This window comes from Tachysurus vachellii, chromosome 9, assembly GCF_030014155.1.
Source record: "Tachysurus vachellii isolate PV-2020 chromosome 9, HZAU_Pvac_v1, whole genome shotgun sequence".
Taxonomy (NCBI): domain Eukaryota; kingdom Metazoa; phylum Chordata; class Actinopteri; order Siluriformes; family Bagridae; genus Tachysurus; species Tachysurus vachellii.
Genome location: NC_083468.1, coordinates 6410577 through 6430676, shown reverse-complemented (window position 1 = coordinate 6430676; position 20100 = coordinate 6410577). Strand labels below are relative to the sequence as shown.

Below are 20100 nucleotides of genomic sequence, written 5' to 3'. Positions count from 1 at the left end.
TCCGCATTTAACCCATCCAAAGTGCACACACACAGCAGTGAACACACACCGTGAACACACACCCGCCATTTATGCTGCGGCGTCTGGGGAGCATTTGGGGGGTTGCAAACCCACAACCTTAGGGTTAGGAGTCAGACTCTCTAACCATTAGGCCACGACTTTGTCTTTGCTTTATGTTCAGTGTAAATATCCAGTACATTTGTGGTACTTGTTTTTGGGCATTTCACTGTTTGTTTTACAGTTTCAGTAAAATCTGCAGTTCCATCCTACATAATTCTGACACCAAACAGAGCTTGTGGAACTCTTTCCTAATGCTTTTCTAAAGCTGTTGCAAACGGTTCAGGCGATAGCCAAGCAAACTGACTTGGCTACTATTTCTATGCCACAATTTTTTTAAACAGTCTACTCAGCCATTTTGTTTCTCTACATTACAAAATTACAGCTAGCTATCAGACTGAACACGATCAGAACACACTCAGTCTCTCTCTCTCTCTCTCTCTCTCTCTCTCGCTGTCTCTCTCATTCAGTCCTGGATGAACAGGTTGACGACTGGTCCCAATGCAGGAATAGTGCCAATGTTGTGCAAAAAAAACTTCGACCACCAGTCAGTGTGACGTATCAGGGTTTAAAAAGCTAAATACTCAGAGAGAAAGAACGATGACATAAAGGGTGAAAAATAGAGACAGGGATGCTGGGTACAAAAGGTGAGGCAGTTTAGGGAGTGAAAGACCTAATTGATTATATGCCCTCCTCCTGCAACATCCATTTCCACTTGACAGCACTGCCCTGTCACTGTCCTTCCACTGCTTTCCTCTCCCTCATCTCCCTCACCTTTTCTCCTCCCCATTCTTGCTTCATGGCTTCTTTTTCCATGACAGGTCCAGTGCCCGCAGTGATAGTGGAGCTAATTTAATGCCAGAGTTACAGCGTCGCTGATCACCTTGCTGTCATTCAGGCAGTAATTAGTTCTCTGGGAGCTTAATGGCTGATGCAGGGACCATCATTCTTCCTGATGTCTCTCCTCCAACTGCTTCCTTCTTTCCCCTTCTGGCCTGTTATTTTTCACATGTCTGTCCATTTCCCACACCATACCTTACATCTCCACTCTCTCCATGTTAGTCATTTCCAGTATTTCCTTATTAGTCTTAATCACAAATAAGAACAGCATGCTCTGTCCTCTATCCCATCATCTGAGAGCTTTGTGTCCTATCTTAACCTGACAGAAATGTGTCTGTTCTTTTACAGGGCCCCTGCGTGTCTTACTGCATTGTGAGATTAAGTAGCTACGGTTTCTGCAATAGCGCTTTGTTCACACATTGATCACATGATGCAAATGGTGTCTTATTGCTTGATTTGAAATGGTGTTTAGTTTTCTTAATAAGAACTCAGAAAAGAAAGATTCATTTAACAGAGCCCTCGTTATGTCAGCTGACTTGCAATTGTATTACAAACACTGATAAACAGTAATCCAACAGACTACTCCTTCTGATCTTTTTGGTATTTCAGAATAAAATAGAGAAACTAGCTCCACTGTGTACCAATATTCACTCATTTATTCATTTAGTAAGCACTTTATCCTGGGTTACAAATATCAATATTTCCAGGTATCTTTAAAATCCTATTTAATATTAAAATGTTAAGAAAATTTCACTAAAAGCCAATAACAATAAATGTATTAATAATTCAGCAGTGTCATTTTCTCTTATCCATCCATCCATCCATCCATCCATCCATCCAGAATTTTCTGAACCACTTATCTTACACACGGTCCAAAGGAACCTGAAGCCTATCCCAAGATCTTGGGACATAAGATATAGGAAGGAATCGAATCACACACACAGACACCTGTTCACACTCCTGTTCACACACATATAAAGAGACCAATCAGGCAACAGTGGATGTTTTATGGACTGGGACAAGAAACCTCAGAAGCACAGGGAGTATCTTGCAGAGGTTGGAATCAAACTCCCAGCACTGGTAGTGCAACGTATGCAAACCACAAGGCTCACCACTAAGCTCAAGTAAAATTCACAATTCACGGTTTCTCCAGATGATTTCCTTCAAAAATCCGAAGCAAACCAAATCAAATAACATGTGGCTCTTGTTAATTGCAAGTACCTACCTAGTTAATGATAGCAAGCTGCCTCATCACTATTTATATCCAAACATTATAGTCAATTTCTCACTAGTCATTTTATTATGACATCACATTCCCAAACTAAATAAAAAAAAATCCTGATAAGCCTTTTGCATAGAAAACAGCCATCAAGTACATAATAAAATGATATGATTATAGCTTAGACTAGACACGACCACAATCTAAGACCAAATTATTCTTTATATTAACTTTTTGTTCTATGTTTATGTTCTGTAAAGCTGCTTTGAGACAGTCAATTGTAAAAAGCGCTATACAAATAAAGTTGAATTGATTTGAATTGAATCTCATTCAGATTATAGATGTTTGTAATAAATAATATCATAATTGTGTATTCGTTTACGATAGATTTTCAGCTACACTGACATAACGATATTCAATATTCAATACAATATTCAAAAAAAATGAAAGAATAATCAATACTTGGATGTGAGATAGTGTTTATTTGTAGTTGCTGACCATGATGCTTCCTCCTGACTGCCTGATGCTATTTATTCCAGGTTTTGTGTTTAGGATTTTTGATTCTCCATCGACTAGTCACCAACCTCCTGTAAGCCGGAGGCAGAAGGCCATGACTTTTTGCATCTAATGGTTTAGAAATCCAATCACAAAGTTTTGACCGCACTGTACAGTAGGCGAGTTGACGACACAACAGTAGCTCAGTAGTCAAAAAGAGTTGATATTTGAGAATAGCACTGTGACTGCATATATAATTTAAACACTTCTGCCCTCTGTGCTGAGGGACACTTCCTGTGGTGCGTTCGACAGCCTGTTGCTAATGCACTATCACTCAGTTCAATGCTACTTGAAGGACACTGCGAGAATCCTAAATCACTAGACATTGCTTGTAGTTGTAGACACAACCGATGGATCTGCCCCCTTCAATGTTTCTCTTTTACCCCTTTCTCTCTTTCTTTCTCTCTCTAAGCGAATATAATAACACTGAGCACATGGAGTGAACCATGGCTAAGGTCGCAGTCACATAGTGCCATACAGCACCAGCTCTGAAGCTGCTGCAGAACTGCATAGCAACACCAGCTCATATCCATCATAATATTATTCCATATTTATCACTCTGTGCTGGCTTTCCATCTTTCCTGCATCTGTTTTGCCCAACTTTCTGCACTCTCAGAATATTGAACCATATCAGCGTGTTTGTTTATATGAGGATGGTTTACAGGATGCATGACTCAGCTTTCCCATAACCGCACATGGACGGCTGCAGCACACCAATCACATCTCAAACAGTGCGTGAAGTAGAGCTGAGAAGATTCACAGATTCAGATCAGTGCCCTGCGATCTCAACATTTACACGACAGTTAATATCACCTGATATGTGGTGACAAAGAGCTTTTTTTAGTAATACTGTACTATTATTTAAAAAAAAATATAAGCATTAAAGATTTAAATCTCCCGTTCTTTTTCCTTAATGCCCTTCATGCTTGTTTAGTCTTTGTCCCTGACAGTCCTATGGGAAGAGCTGTGGGCTTTTTATCTGCCAATGAAAGTGTGACCTCTGTATCTATCAGTATCAATGAAAGAATACCGCCACATCCCTATTCTATCCGTCCTAATTATTATCCGAGATTAGAATTAGCGTGTCCCACGTCGTAGTGTGTTTGCTTCCTTTCCTACACTTTTGCTACACACTCAAAGGTATGTACTTGTTCTTCACAAAAAGATACAAACTTTTAGTGCACAGTAGAAGTAACCGAATTGTGACACACATTTGCAATAGGGCAGGACCTTATTTAGCAGCAAGAACAGAATTAGCCGTAAAAAAATCGAAATAAAAATTGACTACTTTCCTGCTTATATTTTGTATAGTAATTCCTATATGGGGGGGCACAGTGGCTTAGTGGTTAGCATGTTTGCCTCACACCTCCAGGGTTGGGGGTTCGATTCCCACCTCCGCCTTGTGTGTGTGGAGTTTGCATGTTCTCCATGTGCCTCGGGGGTTTCCTCCGGGTACTCCGGTTTCCTCCCCCGGTCCAAAGACATGCATGGTAGGTTGATTGGCATCTCTGGAAAATTGTCCGTAGTGTGTGATTGCGTGAGTGAACGAGAGTGTGTGTGTGTGTGCCCTGCGATGGGTTGGCACTCCGTCCAGGGTGTATCCTGCCTTGATGCCCAATGACGCCTCAGATAGGCACAGGCTCCCCGTGACCCAAGGTAGTTCGGATAAAGTGAAAGTAGAAAGTGAATGAATGAATGAATTCCTATATGGCTTCACTATGAGCAAAATAGTAATAAGACGTGACTTAAATACTAGTGCTAATTAGGTTGAATGTGAATCAGATGCAAAGCAGTAATGTAATGTTGGTGTCGTGATTATGTGGTGTGCAGTAGCTGATGGGAGACGTATGCTTGCACTGATTTGGCATAACCATAACACTAGAACTGTTAAAAGGTATAGGTTATATACACTGAAAGGACAGTCTACAGTTTTTCAAAGTTAGCTTGAAAAAATTTCATTGACAGGAATATGGTTAATAAGCCATTCGCAGTCAAACGATGCTTTCTGTGAGCACCGTGACACTAAACATATGTACAAGCTGCACCAATGCACAAGGCAACATTAATGACTCATGTAAAAACAAAAGCATTGTGGAAGCTTCTCAGTGTCATTCCTCTCTACAAACGTTTCTAGCACAACAAGACACCATAGTTAATCAGTATGGGATCTGAGACACTCTCATGCTTCTGATCAGGCAGAAAATAACACTTCTTAGTAGCCTTGACTTAGAAATACAAGTAATACATTTACATTTACAGCATTTAGCAGAAGCCCTTATCCAGAGCGACTTTTAATAATGTATATAAATAATTAGACTTTTTCAGCCCGTCATTGCTAATCAACAAATCTTTTTAAACAAATCTTCAAAAACATTTATTAACCTTTAAACCCATGTTTTACAGACCCAGCAGTATAAAGATTAATGGAACCCAACCCAAAAAACAAGTAACACCATCAATGTGGGTGAATGTGTTTCTGGAGCCTGTCGATGATAGCTCACATTTCTTTTTCACTAAAACTGACACGCACCTCGACGAAGAACACACTCCACCCAGGGTGCTTATTATGCTGCCTTCGCGCAATTACTGCAGCATCGCCTTGCTTGTCACGTGCCGACATTTAGTGGATGCTTTTGTGGGATCAGTTTTGCATTTTTGAGAAATTCTCTCTAGTTCTGTTTGATTGCTTTGCACAAGGCAAGGAAAAGCAGGTGTTTTGCTCGGCGTACACTGATTGCGCTCACCGGATGGCACATAGTGCTCATTACCAGCCCCGATGCTCATCGTCCATGGAAACCAGCTTCACATCAGCTTCACATATTTGCATGGATTACCCACAGTGCCACAGGGATCGCTGTGATAGTGAAAGAAAGCTAGATTACTCAGTCAGATCAGCTTGTAAAGAGCAGGGCTCATGCAGCCACAGAAGCAGACTCCAGGCATGTTTTAAGAAGGATGGATGAAATATTAATGGGGTATCCCTTCAACTGGCTTCCCACAGTTCCCTCAAACACACTGCGCAAAAACAGATCAGGCTGATCAACAGCCCTCTTCTGCATTATTCATACGCTCGTGACTCCAATCCCAATCACTGCTATAAGCAATGACATTGTTTACAACGCGCCTGGAGAAGTGGCTTGTATCTTTGCACTGTTTGAACCATGTGGGACTTGTTATATCCATACACCGATCTCTGATAGCAGAGTGGAGCAGAGTGAGAATGAATGGATTCTCGATCAGATTTCTTAAAGCATCTATAAGCAAATTTAAAAACACTTTGCCTAAAAAGGTCTGTATGTCCTGGCATCTGTCACTAGGTGCACAGAGAAATGGAGATGTCTACGTTACTATCCTGAGGCGTGTAATCAGCAACTAAACAATTTAAACAAATGGATGGTCAAAAAGTATATTTTGATGAAGTAAGCCAAGGATCTCCAGTGTGGTTATATATCTTAAATATCTTCTAATACAGCACACTACATGGATGAAAGTGTAGCAGAAAATTTGTAGCATTCTAACATGCTAGCTAACATGTAGCTGTACTCTAACTTGTCCAGGCTAACTTGTCCTATTCAGCTATGTTAGATATGCTAGCTTTTGATGTCTGCCTGTGTTTATCTGTTTATCTTCATTTCAATTTCTAAACGTACCTAACAAAATCGAAAAATCCAGCTGCCTTCAAAGCTAATCCTCTGAATTCAGTCTTGCTAAGTTTCTTAATCCCCACTGAAACTTTCTTGGCTACTGGGCATACGTATGTATTTGTAGGGAAAGTTTTTACTCCTGATGTTTGCAGGCATGGCAAGAACTTTGCATTAGAGGTTTTAATAAAAGAGAGACTTCCAGTAATGCTCCACTTAGATACAGACATGCTGAATCTACATGAGAGCAGGACCTACACACCCAAAGCGACTTCACTTTGAGTGCCAGGGAAACATTATATGGCTTTCTGGAATATCAGCACTTTGTAAATCCCTGTTTGTCTATGAAATCCACTGAGGATTGGACTACTGACATACTCAAATTGGAACATATTTAAAATTCGAAGGCTCACATTAAAGGTATTCACTATCAAAGAAGTAAAACTTTTCTAGGATAATCTAGTGTTATAAACTATGATTCATGTGTTTTGCCATGTTGATGTCATGCGAGTTGTGTTCGTAGTCTATGATAAGTAGCACAGCTTTAATCACTGATACTTTGCTTTCTTAATAGTTCATATATATATATATATATATATATATATATATATATATATATATATATATATATATATATATATATATATATATATACACACACGTATACGTATATATATATACAATCTAGCTAAATTGTTAGCCCCAGGTCATTACTTTTGGTGCATCTCCATGAGGTCGCTGATCACGAAGTCGGACATGTTTTTTAGGGCTCTCCTTGTGTACTGTAACAGTTGCTCCCAAAATCCCAAAATGCACTGCAAAATCTTGTGAGCATCAATGCTCACTATGTTCCCTTGACATATGTTCCCTTCCAGTTCCATGGAAATGGTGTCACATTTTCTGAAGACTCACAGCTTGAAACATGGTGGGTGAAGTCACAGCCTTCAGCCTTACTTCATCTACAAATGGAAGTAGCTTGTTATCATAGTTGTAAAGTTTTATATTTTGTAACTTTTTTTGACACTTAATAATATTATAACTGGTTTATTGTAATATTATAATAAAAAACAGAAGTGACTAGGTTCAGGATGGTAAGATGTATTTTTTTTTGAAGTGTGATTTGTTTTACCTGAGACTACAAGGATGCCGATTTAGTCCTTTCTTGATTTTTTTCTGTTTTAAGGGAAAATAATTCCTGCTTTATCTGTTATACTCTTATACTGTATAGTATGTATAAACTTAGTTTGTACTGTTTACCTATAAAGATGCCTATGGTGTATCTTTAAAGTTGTACTCTAATAATCGTCCCAAATACGTAACTTTAAATCTTTTTAAAGGTATTATATTAAATATAAATATTAAAGGTACAAAAGAAAAGAATACCACCTCAAGGAAATGCACATATTTCTGAACAGTATTATCTGATCTATGTAAACAGCACATGGTTATTAGTGGAAAAAAGGCAGGGTCTATATTTTTGGAACTATGCAAGGCAGCACCTTAAAAATAAATAAATAAATAATTTACCCTCAGGAAAGCAGCACTTATGTAACCCACCATCACATGCTGTTAAGGTCCATTTTGTCTGCTGGCAGTTTTCTCCTGAGACCACAGCAATAATATAGAGTTAATGAGATGATTAGATTTTTTATAAGATTTTATAAGAGATCATCATAAATGAGATGTTCTGAATGACATAAGGTTCAAAAGCTTAGGTATCGGTGCAGAGGAATAAGAGCGGGCTTTCGCTCGGTGTTCTCCAGGTGGGAAACATGTTGTGCTGCTGACCTGAGGTGTTGATGTTAATGAGGGAGGAGATGCAGGCTGTTCTCGTTTGACTCGCTGCCTTGAAACAGGCAGCAATGCACTGGAGCCTAAAATACAAAACGAACACCTACACATGCCTTTGCCAAGACATACAGCAGAAGCTCCACAGAATACCAACAAACACAACATTGTGGTTACGGCAAGATGGTTTGCAATTAACAATGGAATAATTAAGTTTTAATTTCAATCATTTCAGGCATGTTTAACACATGATTAGTGCTAAATAAATAAATAAATAGCTTTTAAAAAAACGGTCAGGGAATTTAAAGTCACCAAGCAACACTGTAATATTTGGTGAAGTTCTCATTCTCTTTTCTTGCATAGCTCTGACAACGGCAGGAAAACATTCAATCAATCGGGACACGGATGTGCCTCTACTCTCTTGTCCTTTAGGTTACCTATAATTTTAGAAAGCTCCACCTCTTGCACCTGTGTTTAGGCCTTTCAGAATGTTTAAAGGCTTCAGAGGAAACCCCGAAGGAGAAGATTACATTCATTTTTATGCTGAATTTTACATTTCAGCTTCATGGCTCCCAATTGACCTATCTTTGTGAGATTGTGAATTTAAATTGCAGTGATGACACAGCTATCTCTGGCCAAGAATCAAACAGTGCATATAACTGTTTGGCTGGGAATTGCTCTTTCCAATGTTGATTACACTGAGACTATCCAATCGTGGCAAACATGGCCATTTGTGAAGGAGGGAAGATAGAGTCTGCCCATATCAAACGGCAAATACTGGTCAAGTAACTATGGCTAGTAGGGTCAAATGTCTTCACTCTTTAACAGGATGTAAACTATCTGTCAAGAAAGGCTACAAATAGAATTAATCAATTTTAACTTCTCAAAGCACATCCAATTAATAATAAGGTTATTGCTCTATTTTAAACTATACCTGGCCTCCTTTCATCCTGCTTCTGTATAGAAGTGGAAAAAAAATAATATCTGACCCACATTCCCACCAGAAGAAATATTATTTCCCGCAGTTAGATCTCTAGTGTTATAAAAAAAACGTGTCTTCATTTCAAGGAGAAAAGAAAAGAACCCCAATCTAATAATACAAACAAAAAAACAACAACCACATGCTTAACATTATACTGTAAATTAGTCCTGGACTAGTGTCAGGTTTCTCTATCTCTATATATTTGCCCAATGACTGCAATTCAAGACCCTACATTTTCTCATGGGCCAAAATTTAGCTTTGCACAAATAACTGCTAAGAAATTAAATTAAATTGGGTTTAAGTGGGATCAAGTTGCTCTATGTTATTGTAAAGTAAAGCCTGTTCTACACTGGGTGTGGCTTGCATCAGAGTATTGTAAGCATGCATTTCCATGGCAACAGATATCATAAAGATTGTTAATCTAACAAGATTTTCACCTCTACACACACAATGTGGAACAATTTACCCAAAATGTGGATAAAACATATCTAAAGTAAATTCGCCTTTTGTGACAGGGAACAACAGTATGCAGTAACAGACTTCTGGTGAAAAATAGGCTTAAATGATGCTCCAAATTAAATAAATGAAGTAGCCTAGTGTAATGATGCTTTCCAAAATATATGCAAAATGTAGGTTTCCATATACTGTACATGTCCATGTATCACCATAATAATGGCTAGAAAAAATCAGCTCATTACATCTCAAAAGCACCTCCATGTAGCTTCAGATGGTCATCATGTCTGAGAACCTATAAACTACAGTAGCATCTCCCTGACCTTCACTTGTTTCCAAGGTCCCAGGTACAGAGACGTATAATGTTATTTATCCACTAGGGGAATGAAAATGTGGAATTCTCCACTTCTATATGGCTATATGATAAAGCATTTTCAATTGCTTTCACTCTTATTCTGTTATTTAAAGCCAAAAGTTTCTTCAAGCATTTAGGCCAACAAAATTGGCAGCTCTTGGCAGCTCTCTTGGCCTTGGTGGCCCACACCTTAAAAAACAAATAGCATTTAAATGCACCAAGTATCTACAAATCTAATCCAAACTGTAATCTCTCAATTTAAGACCTGCAGTAAGTGACACCACATTAAAATGATTTATTTACTTAATCTGTTAATGGCACTTTTCCCCCAGCACGCATCTGGCACTTTGTTAGTGATGGCTAGTGAAGATGTCAGTGTCTAAGCTTTACACATGCTGTCATCACAAAAAAATCGGTTCTCAGATGACCGGACCGTAACTAAGGAACAGATGACACTGAAGACAGAGACGGGGTCATTTTGAACTCATGCAGCTCAGGTTATTTACATGTTAAACACAGTTTGAATGGTTACATGTCCAATAATTGTTATAAATTAATAAGATTATTATTGAAAAAAAATCAACAACACAACAAATTAATTAAAAAACACATATTACTCTTAACTGTTTCAAACCAAATGAGATATTTTTTTAATTTTAGTAACACATTTAGAGCAAATAACAGTAATAAGGTAATAAAAGCCTGCACTCCAGGGAAAAAGCCCAAATTGTAAAAATATGCAGATTTTAACAAATCATTGGTTAGAAAATGAGCAAGTATTAAACAAATGCACTCCTGAGACCTCCAGTGCCAATGTTTACTCGATGAACAGTTTGGGAAGAAGATTAAAACAGATCTAGTGAAAAATCTCACTCAATAAATTCAGTTGATAATAAAGTCAATAAAAACCTGTCTGGAAGTTTAATCATATGGTTTAAACAGTTAAAGAAATCAATATAAAGGAAAACAATATCCAAAAGTGTTTTTTTTTTTTATCTATTGATTTAATCATTGCTAATTGCCTGAGACCAATAATTTGTTGTGAAGATCATTGACTTAATATTTTGGCATTTTGTGCTTGAATTTATTTTTTTTCTTATTATATTCTTTCTTTTTTTTTTTTAACTAAGGAGATAGTGAAGATAGTTGAACTGAGTGCACTTGCCTGAAGCAATATCTCTCTTTATGAAGGATAGGAGATGAAGCATTTGACTTCAGAATAAAATCTGTTTTCAAACCCTACAGTAAGTAAGTCTGTCAAGATCCTCCTCAGTTGTTATTTATACAGCAAGTGTTAGAGAGCTTTCATATCTGATTATGCAGTGCCTCATCTCACAAACTGGTGGAAATGCAGACCTAGGAAACACTCTAGTATGACTTTACATAGAAAATGTAATGATTTCTATGTTTATGGTACTACTGAAACTATTGGTCTTACAAATAAATGTTCGTTTAAATAAACGCGATTTCCAAAAACATACAAATTTGTTGACAAGAAGAACCAAGTTGAAAACAGATGAATTTTGATGGAAGTTTGAAAAGCTGAAAAGCAAACTCCAGTGATGAAACCTACCCCAGTGAAGGCTTGACTGGAAACGGTGACAGACGAGAACTATCTAATAGCGCTTGTTACGGAAGAAGTTCAGAAACACAGGAGGCACGATGCTTATTATGGGTACTGTATATCAAAGAAAAAAGCCTTTTTGTCCCTGTTAGTTTTCATGCTCCTGTATGAATCTTGGACTGCTTGGACACATTCGTTTTTTCTGACAGCTACCAATTATGACCAATTATTATGCCTCAATTAATAATTAACATTCATTTAAATACATAAGCATTCAGTTTTTGGTAATAAACCCTACCACTTCTGTCGAATTATAAATATCTACTGCAGCAGCTGCAACTGCATTTGTGGGTTACCAGAACCATAAATAGTAGCATCTGGAGCTGCAGTTCAGACTCCTGGAGTTTTCTCCTGGAGAGGGACATAAGTCACACGACATATGTCCCAAAAAGAATGATGGAAGATTGGTAATGTTTATGGCAGGACTTGAAATTGAAACTCTTGAAATTGTCTGATGAAAATGATGGCTATCATTCGATCACAGTTATGAATCGATGCATTCAGAAATAGTATGTGTACAATAGACTCTTCTCATAGCCTAAGAATTATATGGTGTATACATAAGTTTATGTTTATATAACATTTATAGAAGAAGTCTCCTGTGACGGTGCTTTGTAATTCATCTTATTACTTCAGTAATTTGTCTTTTGAACTTGTCTTGTGGATGTTTACCAGCAGTAGGTGTAACTCTAAAGTATTAAAAAGCATCGTGTTTTGCTTATCAATTAATAAATGAACATAATAATTGGCAAATTGTTGCCAGATCTGCATCATTCCACCCTGTCGTATATTATTTTCCTATAACATCGTGTTTTTTTCCCTACATCTCACATGCATTCGATCTAGTTATATTTCTGTCTAAAACCTTTGTACTGTAGATCTCATAATGGGTTAATCCATACCGGCCTTAAGGGATCATAAAGAACTAATGCCTAGGGTGTGTTTGTGTTCGCCCACCAGCATACGCTACATGACTCAGCATCACAAGCCGGTGCAGTCACCTTGCCTGAGAGAAGAGTTCACATAATATCAACATCAAACCACCACTAAACCTCCATCTGGAAGATTAGCAAGAGATCAAATTGTATTCTGAACAATTGTTCAGAATATGGATGTGTCAGGTTGGAAGCTACTCTCGTGAACCGGACGGCAATCCTGAAGAGTAGAGGAATCTCTCACCTTTTCCTGTAACGTAATCCCAGATAGATTTGATTTCCTTTGTTGACGGCTCTGTGCTGCTCAGGCAACCCTTTTGGCCTTGGTGGTCATTTATTTAATTAAATAACACAATAAAGAAAAAGCGAACAATTGTGAGTCTATGAATGCAGAAAGAGGAAATCTTGTTTGGATCTCTTTTCCAGCAGCCAAACTTGGAAACTTAGATTACAAATGATTTCATTTGTTTAAACTCACTCCATCCATTTTCTGTTCAGTTTATCCTACACAGGGTCACAGAGAACCTGGAGATTATTACAAGGGACTCGGGGCAAAAGACAGGGGACACCCTGAACCGAGTGCCAACTCAACACACACGCACTCCAGTCACACTACCACACATGTGTTTGAACTATCAGAGAAAACTAGAGTACCCAGAGGAAGCTTTAAAGAGCAGGAAAACATGCAAACCCCATACACACACAGGGCAGAAGCAGGAATCCAGGTTTAGTGATTTTTAATTTGTATTTTGCATATGTCTAGAAAAAGATAATAGATAAAAAAGATTATTTAAGATAAATTGATGGCTAATTTTTGTGCTGCAGAATTTTACAATTTAGTTACAAAAATATAAAAGAAAGCACTTTGCTCTGGGAAAATACATACATACATACACACATACATAAATACATACATACATACATACATACATACTTACATACCTACATACATACATACACACACATACATACATACGTACATACATACATACATACAGTACATACATACATACGTACTCTCTCTCTCTCTCTCTCTCTCTCTCTCTCTCTCTCTCTATATATATATATATATATATATATATATATATATATATATATATATATATATATATATATATATATATATATGTTGTGTAGATCTGTTAGGTTGTAATACAGTACTGTACAGTAGGGTCTGTTCTGAGTGGAACCCCACAGAGATGTTCTACCATCTGTGGACCTGGCACCAGCTGCCCTCGCCACTCTCACGACCAGCACGGCCTATCAGGACACCGAATGAGATCTTAGCTCCTCATGTTCACCTCCTCTAATCATTCATCAGTTCATCATGCTCACAGCACAGAAATCTTTAAAGAGCAATGTTTTTTTTTTTTGCTTTCCTATGATTGGCTCCTGGGATGTTGATAAGGCCCTCTCCATGAGGGGAACTATATAATGCTATCTGCTCTCTCCAGATGGAAGAGGAAAAGAGTGAGAGAGAGAGAGAGAGAGAGAGAGAGAGAGAGAGAGAGAGAGAGAGAGTTTTAAGATATGTCTCTATCAAAAATCCTGTTTAATCCGGTCATTCCTAATTACCAAGCAGAGCCAAGATTTTGTACAATTTCTACACAGACTTGAGCGATTACACAAGCTTGCATGTAATGAACAGAATTCATTAAAACCACCTTGCAGAGAAATTGTTCATCACAAAGGAGTCAAGTGATCACTCTGGGCTATTATAATAGCACAATATGAAATCATCCATCTTCACCATCCCAGCATTATCACAATCTATGAAACGCTGTTGATTTTCCGTGTCAGCGGAAAAGATGTATGATAAATACGCTACTCCTGCAGCTATTTACAGCCCTGGCTATACACAACAGACCAGACAGCTCAAATCTAAAATATTTGCAAGAGAGAGAAATCTGTTTAATAATGTCGCATAATAATATGCAAGAGGTTTCAATTAGTTAAGAGTCTGTTGATGCAATGGATGTCCAAAAATTATTGCACCAACCCCAGCAGCCCACTATTCAGTCTTTTCCAGGCAACAAGAGAGACAAATTTAAGTGATTTGGCTGCTATAAGCAAGTCCTTGATCAACTTCCATATTATTATCACTAGCCTAACCAGCTGTTTTGCCATGTTGCACTGTTATGAGGATTCCACTACAGTCCTAGAATAGTTTTTGTAATTCTAGATGATTCATGGCTGTTAGCACCGAGTTGGGTTTTAATAGCTCTCTATTTTAGCTATAATAGCTACGGATATTTTACTAAAGTTTCAGTTACTGTTGTTAACTCAAAACCTATGATTACATTACTACGTTATCTAATCTATTACCTTCTTACAGTACTCCGTTTTAAAGAGTTTACAATGAGAGACAGGTCTTCACTAATATCCATAAAGCTACTTGCGGCATTTAAAGACAAGTCTAATCTTCATCACTTCACGCTATCACTCAATCATTATATTCTCTCTTCATGCTAACGTTGGTTGGGAAATAATCACTGATACGTTTAATCACTTCTGCTCCGTTATTCTTAACTTCTTCTTGTTACTTGTGTATTTTATTGGTGATTTGAACAAAACGTTCCACACTCGTAGATGATGTTTTGATGATGATGGTGATGATGATGTCACTACGCAGAAGCATTTCAGACATTTTGAAAGCTGATATATCAGCCAGTAAAAATTTGAATGTATTTTATTTGTCTTAGTAAGAACAAAATCACATTTGGGATCTTAGGGGTCTATCATTAGCACCTCTCGATTAGGGAAAAACCTCTTTGAACAGCTCTGATAAAAAAAAAAACACTTCTACAGTACATGGACTCAGCTACATGGGCAGGAATGAGACTCTAGAGTACTTTTATTATCATGCAAAGGCAGAGTTAATTTCCTTTGACATTGCTAGGCTTTGTATTAGGGTGAATGAGGTCACTGGTAACAATCAACGTGCACTTTGTTCGGAGGGAAATGTATTTTTCTCTGTATTTAAAATCCTTTGATTTTGAATCAGAATGCATAATTGCAGTATTTTTAATGATTCCGCCAAAAAGTCTTAACTGCCTCACATGAGAATGCATTTTAGCCTTCTTTACGAATCTACTCAGACAGATATATATATTTCATCAGCTCTGATTTGACTTATGTCCGATTTCTGAAACGTCTCAGAGCCTGATTAATGCTAGACCCCTAATACTAAAGTCTGACAAATGTACCTGTAACACAGTTACAACAACTCCCTGGCCTTGCTCCCTCCTGAGGCAGTGTTTTTAATAAGGGTTACAAATAGACCATTCATCTTCTATTGAAGGGAACTTTCAGTGTGATGGTTCTTTCCTAGAATATTTCCCTCGGTTCTGTGTAGCTGTGTAACATTAAGTTATTTCATTACAAAGACATCGTCTTGTTTTGAGTCATGATAACACTTCAGCACACACTCCGTTTCCTTCCACTTCTAAACTAAAGGTTGTCCATGTTGTTTTTTGATGTTCACAGATTTCAGGAGTGCAACTCGATACAGCCTCGTCCCTTGAGATCTGTGCTTCGTAAATACTACTCAGCGGCTTTTGTAAAGAGGCCGTGTGTCTTCAAAAGTCGCTGTGGTTGGTGTAGGTCAAAAAATAAGAAAGAAAATCTCATCCTTTTTTCTACAACAAACAGGGCTTTTAAATGTCTTACTTTCTAACTGTCCCTTTCACAAACACCAACAAGAGCAGCATCTGTATTGACTCAGCCTGGCAGGACTAACAGCAGGCTATTCTATCAAAACCCCTCCCTCTCCCCCACAATAACACCATCCTCTGTGATCGCTCCACCCGAGCATGACTGCTGATGCTGACAGAATCACAAGCTGAAAAAGACTTCTGTGCATGCGGAGGTTTCAAGTCCTACACCTTAAACCTAAAACGATAACATCATAAACTCCGTTCCACGTTGTAGGCATTCGGACAAAATCCGGACGCTCCGATTGTGTTTCAAGAATGTTTCAATGACTGATGCAACATTTCCTTCCAAAGAGTCAACATAAGTTACAAATGAGCATCTCTATCATTTTCTGCTCAGCATCGTTTCTTTCCTTTATAGTTAAAGTAACCCTATAAGCACATTTATGCAATACAACGTGTTTGCAATCTCCATGTAGGTTCACATAAGGTTGTGTTTACATGCGAAAAGACGAACAAAGGAATGCTCCTAGAAGATGAAGTCACAGGAATGGCACTTTAGAAAAACAAGAAAGGCACTGCTCAGCTATCCTCTTTGTTCCAAAGCCAAATGTGTGGACCACAAAGCCACCATGATGCTGCCATGGGAGACAACCAGGGATGCTCCTGGCTACAAAACACCAGACTTTCCTCTCTCTCTCTCTCTCTCTCTCTCTCTCTCTCTCTCCCAAAGCAGGTGTCCGTATACCATAAGCCATTAGTATGACTCTTTAGAAAGCTTGATTTAATGCATGGGTTTAGATCCATGATTCCCTGATTGTGGAAGTCAGCCATTATCGACCCATGTAACAGGATCTTTTTCATTTAAATAGGTTAATTTTGTACAAAAGAAGAAGACACTGTGCAGCAGAAAATACACATAGATGCAATAAATTATGAGCAGTTTTTCAGTGCTGTGTAGGTTTGAGGCAAGCGCATGACAGTTCGGGTAGATTATTGCGCTCAGCTGTTTATGGCCATCTTATCGTCTTTCCAAATCTTGAGCAGCGTGCACAATGTTTTAAAATGCACACACACACACACACACACACACACACACACACACACACACACACACACACACACACACACACACACACACACACACACACACACACAAATGGAGCAATGACAGCAATTAACTACAATGGAGGCAGATGCAAAGGATGCGCTCGCCGCAAATATTCAGGACCGACCTGTCAGACTGTCGTAACACTCGATCTCGGTGCTCCTGACGGCGCGCCGCTGCTCCTCGGAGAGCTGTTCGGCGGTGGCTCGGTTCAGCAGCTCCACGTCCCCGCCGCCGCCACCCGCCGCCACCTGCACGCCTTTGAGCTGCAGCAGTGCGCGGTGATACTTCCCTATGGCTTCGCGGAATTTCTTCTCCTTGTAGCAGCGGTGACCCTCAAGCTTGAAGTCGATCGCCTTTTGGATTTTGGCCTCCATCTCCGCGCTTCGTGCTCCGGGTCCTCCGCCTCCTCCGCCTCCACCTCCGTCTCCACCAGCGGCCTGGCTCCGCTTCACCGGCTGGAGCAGTGCGCTGTGCATAAAGGACGCGGGGCGCTGATAACGCACCAAAAATAACAACTCTGACAGTGAAAAGGGTCTCGTCCACAAACCAAATAAACCTTTAATGTAACCTAGAAAAAACAAGAAGATGATTGTTTCTTTTCTTTTCTTGGTCGTATTATTCTCCTGGACTGTTTTCTCGTGATGATACTGAGGAGGAAGAAGAGGAGGAGGAGTATGATGATGATGATGATGCCTCGCGCGACTACTGAGCTCGCTCAGTCAGCCAGCCAGCCTTTCTCTCTCTCTCTCTCTCTCTCTCTCTCTCTCTCTCTCTCTCTCTCTCTCCCTTTCTCTCCCTCCCTCCCTCTCTCCCTCACTCCGGCACGAGCAGCTTCAGCACCACGAACGACGTCAAATATCACGATGATATTTTATAAATACACTCACCATTAACAAATTTGCCATCACATGCCATGAAGACATTTCTTCTTCTTCTTCTTCTTCTTCTTCTTCTTCTTCTTCTTCTTCTTCTTCTTCTTCTTCTTCTTCACCTTCTGCAGGTTCAGCTTCATCTTCCAGTTTCCTCTCACTGTCCAGAAACCATATGATATGAACCTTAACTTCAAGATCTTTCTAATAGGTTATCTTGAATAATAATAATAATAATAATAATAATAATAATAATAATAATAATAATAATAATAATAACAGTCTCTGTGAAATGTGAATGTTATTTTCAGGATTTTTCTATTGCCAGAGTATAATGATGTGTAGGAATTTTGTGGTATAACATTCAGTTTTTTTTAATTCTTAGTTACAGATAACAAATGGTACTGAATTCCTTAAGCTAGCATACATTGTAAGATAGCTGTTAGCTGTTAGCTGGGACTTTTTTGTAGCTTGTCAGACATTTTTATATTTGATGAGGATTATACTCAAACAATAGGTTCATTATATACATGTATACAATCTCCAATATTGGATATCTCTGATAATATTTATAGGTGATTTGTTTTTGAGTTATTATGGTTGGATTAAACTCCATTAGAGATCTGGGCCTTTGTTGTGCTCATTCTATCAATGATGATCCAGAACACTAAAGAATCAAGATTTCAAAAGCAGATCTATTTGATACACTGAACAGCTCTACGGTTAACGGAACAGTGTATGATGACTTAAGCTTGCCAAACAGAAGTCTATGAGTTTACCATAAATGCTTGGTACATTAGTATGGAGACAATTCTGTGCCAGACATTCACGAGAATGTTCGACATTGTAAGGCAAAATCTTCATTGTTTTGTTCTTATACTGTTTGATCTCTTCAGTAATAAACATGTAGGACAAAAATGTGTTTTTAAGATAATGTTATGTAAGTCAGACATTCAAGGATGTAATGACAAAGACCTGAAAGTATTTTTTTTCCAAGAAAGGTGTCTATATATTTAAATACTCTATATAGTTTCATATAGACTGACTGTTGATTCTGTAATAATACATTTTTTTTATAAAAAAAAAAAAAAAAAAAAAAGGCGTGTGTGTGTTTTCTTCATGGGGACACTTTAATAAAAGGAAAAAAAAAAGCAGCAATAGTACTGAATGGTAGCAAGGGGCTAAGAATTAACTATATGTTAGGGGTGAACATTTCAAGGGATTTGTCATGCCTGGAAAAATTGTGGTTTATTTTTGTGAAGTCATAATCTACACTGATTTTCCGGCATAAAACCGGTGCCAAAATCTAATAAGCGGACCAGATGATCCACTGTGGCGACCCTGAACTGGGAGCAACATAATCTATACAGTTAAAGTTATATAAGATTTGATGATCACAGTAATGCCATCCTTGCAATATAAATGAACAGGCTCAAAAACATTTATTGTTGAGTAATGAGAATGCTTGCTCATGCTGTAACTGAAACCGTCTTCACAGTTAGTTCTCTTTCTAATATTAAAAAGACCCATCTGAACAGAAATGATATGGATTACCAATATAAAATAATAATAATAATAGAAAACTAGATCATGTGGAAGCCTTTTGTGTTTTGTTGAGTATCAGAATGAAGTCTAAATAAAAGATTATGCATGTTAAATTAAGACAATTTGTCTTTCTGCATGATGAACCGATTGGAAGCATTTCTCTGTAAGTTGGGAGACAAAATGTTTCTGTAGACTTCAGAATTCGTTCTGCTGCTATACCACCATGAGTTATATTGTCAACAAAGAATAGCAAGCCTGTTCCAGAAGCAGTCATGCAAATCCAAGTCATGACACTCTTCTTGACCATTGAGCTTGAATGCTTAGGATTGTGAGCCAAATCTCTTTCTACCGCTTGATTTAATTTAAGTTCATCTTTGTTCCAGACGTTTCGTATCACATCTCTTTATTTCTTGGTGAAATCTGGTCTTCCAGTTCATACTGCTGATTAGTGGTTTTTACCTAGTGGTAATTCC

The 20100-nt window shown here is 38.2% G+C and overlaps 1 protein-coding gene across 1 annotated transcript in view; it reads right to left on the bottom strand.

Moving 5' to 3' along the window:
* The window catches only part of ttc9b (tetratricopeptide repeat domain 9B), a 28267-nt gene extending 10369 nt beyond the window's left edge, over positions 1 to 17898 (bottom strand). The window contains exon 1 of the mRNA XM_060878565.1: positions 17338 to 17898. Coding sequence (XP_060734548.1) covers positions 17338 to 17689 — 352 coding nt within the window. The 5' untranslated portion in view covers positions 17690 to 17898. The remainder of the gene's footprint in view (positions 1 to 17337) is intronic.
* Positions 17899 to 20100: the final 2202 nt, after the last annotated feature.